Below are 6,263 nucleotides of genomic sequence, written 5' to 3'. Positions count from 1 at the left end.
CATTACATAATAAAATACAGATTAAAATAGACATGTGTTGTGAACTTTATACTGGGTTTATCACAGGTGTCCGTCGAACAGCTTGATCACTACAATATGGCCCTTCAGTCCTTTGATATTGTTTAAAAATTAACAAAAAATAGTTAAAATTGATAAAATGACATTTCAATAAATTTCTAAGAGTATAACTTGTAAAAATATCATTATATTTTTTAAACAATACAATATTTTTTATAGAACTGAAGGGTCATATTTTTTTAAAAAAAAAAATTATTTTTTAGAATAATATCAAAGGACTGAAATGGCCATATTTTAGCGTTCATGCTATTGACACCTGTGACTTTTATAAAATAATTTTACTTATGTGTTCGTTCATTCATGATTATATCAACACAATTGGTTTCTCGGCGAATCAGTGGGAGAGATTTTCAGAGAATTGTTTCATAATAATATTTATACACTTGTAAGTTGTTGAATATGAAGAGCCGAGATCTTAGTCCGAGATCTTAATCACTTAACCTTTAATAGGTTTACTATTTAAACCACTTCTATTCTAAGCACTTATTGAAACAATGATCACATCTAGGTCGATCTCGAGTTTTAAGTATTTCTAAAAGCATCTTTGTATGATTCGAAGTACTTGCGGTGAGATGACACATTTTCCCAAGGTCTCACGGCCCCCAGACAAAACATGGCATGCATTAAGAAATAAGTAATACGGTCACAATAAAACATGGCATATTCTGCACTTTTCAATTGTAACCACGATCCCCAACATCCCCAGGTCCGGGGAATAGCGGGGAATTTGACTTTCGATCCAGCCATGCCCGGGTAAAATTACCGCTTTGCGGGGACGAACTGATGGTAAAATCCCCGCCAAATGCCCCGCACTCCAGGGACCCTATAGGTAAGGCCCATTCCCCGCTATATTTGACGCGAAGACAAAACCACCGCATTCACCCGGCACTGCGGGGCCACCTGGAAGATAAAAACACGGCCCATTTCCCCGGCTATCCCCGGTATACCCCTGGACCTGGGGGGCCGTGGTAACAATTGACTGGTGCATTTTAAGGCAGAATATATATAAAGGCAAATAAAAATACAACAGAGAAGAAAATGTTTTAAAACTCAATGCTGATACCATTGTCAGACGCGTAGCTGCCTATACGCGAATTCGCGGCTGAGTCGCCATGATTCTGACAAAAAAAATCAGCCAAAGTTGCAGTATGCGTGATTGACTACATGATCCTAAAACTGACCATTTTGCAGTACGAAATAAAGCACGTCAGAACACCCAGAATTCACCAGATTGCAACTTGGTTTTCAATTTTTTCTGAGGGGGCATGCCCCGAACCCCTCTAGCACAATTATGAATCCACCAATAGAGGGCTAGCTACGCCCCTGGTTGTACCAGCTGTGCTTCTTTTTGTAGCATACTAGTATAGCATGCATCATAAAATATTCCGCCTTAAAGCTGTACTCTCACAGGTTGTACGTTTTGACAACTTTTTTATTTTTTGTCTTGGAACTAGCCAATGTATGCGAAAATCAATGGAAACCAGTTGGTTTATACTAATTTATTTTAGCTCGATTGAGACGAAAGCTGATAGCTTATAAGATCACTCTCGAGTCCGTTTCCTGGGCAGAAACCAGTACTGTGTCCTTTTTGAGAGGCCATGAGAAAGTACCCCTAGTGGGGATCGAACCCACAACCTCTTGGATGAGAGGCGGACACCTGTACCACTAGACCACTCTCACCCCTAGTGGAAACCAGTTATACAAGACTGCTGACAAAACATTAGGTCGCATATTTTTATATTTAAGTTCAGAAATTATGCATTTTTCTTAAATCGTTAGTAACGGTTTAAACCATAAAGCATTAATTTTCGAACGGAAATATGAAAAACTACGATCTGATTTTTTGTCATCAATCTTATATCATCGGTTTGCAGATATTTACACAAAAATTTGCTCTTTCAAAGACAAAAATAAATAATATTAAAAGGTTGTAAAGACGGTATATCTGTGAGAGTGCGGCTTTAAAAAGGCGTTGAACAATAGACTCATTGTTTGAACAATAGACTAATTTTTATTACCATAATTGCTATGAACACTATACATGTATATGGAAAAATGGAATATACTGGTAGTTCCAGAACCATTGAACCATTGTACTCAAATACTGAATAGGAAAGTACGTGGTCAGAGACAATACAAATACCGAGGCGTTGTGGTTAGGATTTGTAACATGTTTATGACCTTTGAAACCTGACTGTTTACATTTAAGGAAATTAAATAGATGATACTTGAAACATTCAGTAATACCGACATAACATTGGCAAGTTAGATATAAGCCGAATGTTTAAAGAGAAATCCAATAGTTTAGGCTTTTGAATGACAAATAACAATGCAAGCGTTAAAGTTCTGTATTTGATAATCTTCCAACAATTTAAAAGGAAGATTAACTATTTTAATCCCTTGATTGGTCCTGTAAACTGCACATTGTACGTAGAAACTATTCCGGAAGGCAAGACTTCCATATAATAAAGTTTTAATAATAGAACTATGAATAAAAGAATTGTGGATCATAAGCCTATACAATACAATAGCCTATAAGAAATTGTGTCTTATTTTATTTCTTAACTTTTTAATGTTTGACGTAAAACAAGAAGAACCGAAATATAATACTGCAACAATATAAACCAGAGATCGCCTTATACGATGCAGTCAGTGTTAACCAATCGGATCACCTCGGCCATTTCCGTTCGTCGTCGTATGGCTGGGTCAGGGTTCCGATTGGTCGGTTAATTCGAAGTTCTAGCAACTTGATTGGCTAACTACTTTACCAAATACGGTGATCTTAAAATTGACAAATGTTATTGGCTTTCGAATCTAGCTCTTATATGTGTTAATGGTATTTATTTAATTAATGAAATTATTACATGTCGATTTGTACTGTTTTTCCTGCTTAGAAGAATTGAAAAAGGCGTATTTCCCCAATTAGTTTTAATTAGACCTTACGAGATTTTCTGACATTCTAAAATGGTAGAAACCAGTTATTTTGTTAAAGATCATTGGCAGGAGTGACATCTTTTGTCTATCTGATGATAAATGAATACATTATTTCACAGGTCGTAAGACAAGTAAAGAAATAGCAGGAGTCATTTCCCTTATCACAACTGTGTTCGCGTTCACATCTTGACCTCATTTCAATTTTTTTTATTGAAATATATTTTAAAATTCAGAGGCGGACCAATGACTCGACGTAAAAGGGAGCCTAACTTAGGAGCGTGACCTTTTAAATTGCGCCCGTCCCTAAGAACCGAAATTTATTTTGCAAGAGCGTTTGGGGCTACTCCCAAAAGAAAATTTCTAGTCCGAAATAGTGCATTTTTGTGCGTAGTTTATTACTTCTTTCTTCTATATAGACATAAAAAGTAAATCGAACGATTAAGGGGGGTGAGGGAGTGTGTGCCGGGTGCCCCCCCCCCCCCGGCCTTGATCCGCCAGTGAGATTGATCTTGAACTCAAACAAATTTATGTAAGAATTGGCAAAATAAATCCGTCCGCTTTACACCACTATTTCAACAAGCTTGGTGCATGAAATAAAAGTCAGATAATGCCTCTACTAGTTATATATCTAAGATTGTTTTTCTTTAATCTTCATTTATACAATTGAACAAACTCCACTGCCACCATGTAAATCATGTGACCATATACATGTATCTTCGCGGTAAGGATTGAAATTTGCCTTTAATTTTATATTTTTTTAATCTAACTGCACGTTGTATAATTGAATATGATAAAACTATCCCAAAAAGAGAGAAGAAAAAAAGATAATATAGTTTATAAAGCTGAAATCCGGCTTAACTCGCTCACGGTGGCATAACCCTAGATGATGATGATGATGATGATGATGATGATGATGATGATGATGATGATGATGATGGTGGTGGTGGTGGTGGTGGTGGTGGTGAAGAAGACGACGACGATGATTATGATGATATATTTATTCTAAGAAGGTAACACATCATGATTATTTATTACAGTGGCTACAAAACATAATTCGTTCAACGTGACCTTCTGAAAAAACAAGAACACATGTACACTTAAGGAATTAACTATGAACCATTCACATTTAGTTCAAAGCACAAATAATTCAGATATCAGATAAGCGCATGTTCACAATGATATGGACATACAAATAATATTACTGTCCATGACTTTCGATATAATTTGAATAAAAAGGTTATCACTGCTTTATTATTATTGTTATTTATGTATATATGAATACAAATATAACCCTTTTAATATATTAGTATATTCATATATTAGTATATGATTAACACATTGTGCTAAAATATTAAAGTCGGACATGGTGCCACCTTGTTTCGACTTGTTGCTTTTGGTAATAAAATATCCAATACTAATTGACAGCATTGTTACTGTTTTTGTTGAATACTATTATGTTTCGGATTAACCAACTGTCCAGTTGTGACCCGCGTGTTTCATAGCGACTGGAATAAACAAATAATAGGTATATAATCCAACAATACGTCTTCAACGGTCATTTGATTATATTATTTCGGTGTCAGCGCAAACGAACAGACAGCAAAAATGGCAGACGCTCTGGATTTGATTAACCGTGACCCGAACAATCTGAATGACCATATCAAGGTTTGCGCATGTTTTGCATTTTTCTGATTCTTATCTATAGTCTTGATTGTTTTTACTTAGTTGAATAAAAAAATTAAAAAAAATATAAGAAACAATAGAATTGATATTGGAATAATCTTCTGTTCAGTATTATTGGAACTTTTAATATATCTGTTTGTTTCATTAACATATTTTTTAGTTTAATTTTGTTTATTTTTCTGAATAATATATATTGAGATGAAAAGTTAGAATGTACAAAATGAATGTCATTACAAGAAAACAAACATTTGTACCCATGGCAACGTCAAACAATAGCAATATTTCAATGTTTCATAAACGCTGTATGTATCATTGTGACAATTTCTTGACCCTAATTATACTTTTTAATAAACAACATTGTCAGACGTTTCCGTAGTTCACGAGTTATGCGTTTCATTAATGGCCAGTAACTAAGTTTATATTACTTGTTTGTTTTTATATTGTTACCCTCGTATTGCTTTGGAAGTTCATACAACACATAAACCAGGAACAATTATTTGCATTTTTTTAACATCCCTTTCTCTCTTTACGCTGTTCTAGGTCTGTTTCGAAGATGTTCTAGGAGAGCCCGAGGGTGCCCACGCCATCGACTGCGTCTGGAAGCTCGCCTACACCTGCTTCAACTGCTGGCTCGGACTCTGCTACAAGATCTCAACCCTCCTCTGTGGTATCTGTATCGCCGCCGAGTGGGGCTGTGCCTTCGCCGAGATCGCCTTCTATCACGTCTGGTTCATCACCCCAGCCCTCAAATACTGCGAGCTCAACTGTGCCGTCTGCACAAAGCTCCTCAAGACCTGCACCCAGTGCTGCTGCGAGCCCTGCTGTGAAGCCTTTGGAGCATTCTTCATCCACTGCAAGAAATAAAAGACTGGACTTGATCAAATATTTATTATCTATTTATCTAACTGCCTAATTTAAATTCCATCAGATCCAGATATTTAAAGAACAGTAATGTGACACATTGCTTAATATATTACAATGTAATAGCTAACTGCTATTAAAATGCCCAAACGAACAATAATAACAAATCCAAACATGTGTTCTGTTTTTATAATTTATCGTTTTGCGTATTGCATATTGTTACTGAACATACCCATTAGCCATGTATAAATATTTTAAAAGCAATAAACACTATATAACATTTTGTTGTTGGATGCTCTTGTTTACTTTGTTCATGAAAAAAAAACATGAAAAAATATGCAATTAAAAGGAATAAGTAGTGTATGAGCGCAAACTTCACGTAGTGCGAGTCGAATATTCGTTCTATTAAGTATGAAATATACTGAAATAAGGATTTTAGGGCGTTTTCATTGATTCCAAACTAGTTTCAGTTTTGTTTTCAAGGGTTTCGGTAGTTTGAAAACCTGTTTCGAAAGACTTGCTTAAAGTTACAAACGAATGGTTTTGTGCACAGTTTCAACGACGTGATTGAGCTTCTCCATGTAGCTAATATTTATATATATTTTTCAAACAATGATACCGCAGATGGTCGTTTGCTTTTTTTTTACTAAATGGTGTTTAAACACAGTGTTGGATCCCTATCCGCCATGTTTTTTTTTGTTTTTTTT

At 35.4% G+C, this 6,263-nt stretch overlaps 1 protein-coding gene across 1 annotated transcript; it reads left to right on the top strand.

Annotated features, from left to right (window-relative positions):
* Window positions 1-4,617: 4,617 nt before the first annotated feature.
* Window positions 4,618-5,559, top strand: LOC128220549 (caveolin-1-like). Its single transcript, XM_052928986.1, has 2 exons — window positions 4,618-4,677; window positions 5,236-5,559. Exons 1-2 carry the CDS (start codon window positions 4,618-4,620, stop codon window positions 5,557-5,559), a joined length of 384 nt encoding a protein of 127 aa, XP_052784946.1.
* The last annotated feature ends 704 nt before the right edge of the window (window positions 5,560-6,263 follow it).

This window comes from Mya arenaria, chromosome 15 (assembly GCF_026914265.1).
Source record: "Mya arenaria isolate MELC-2E11 chromosome 15, ASM2691426v1".
Lineage (NCBI taxonomy): Eukaryota > Metazoa > Mollusca > Bivalvia > Myida > Myidae > Mya > Mya arenaria.
This window is presented reverse-complemented; position numbering and strand designations above follow the sequence as displayed.

Coding starts and splice junctions, on each gene's coding strand:
- LOC128220549 (XM_052928986.1), top strand. CDS start 4,618: ATGGCAGACGCTCTGGATTTGATTAACCGTGACCCGAACAATCTGAAT. Junction 4,678..5,235: donor ATCTGAATGACCATATCAAG/GTTTGCGCATGT, acceptor ACGCTGTTCTAG/GTCTGTTTCGAAGATGTTCT.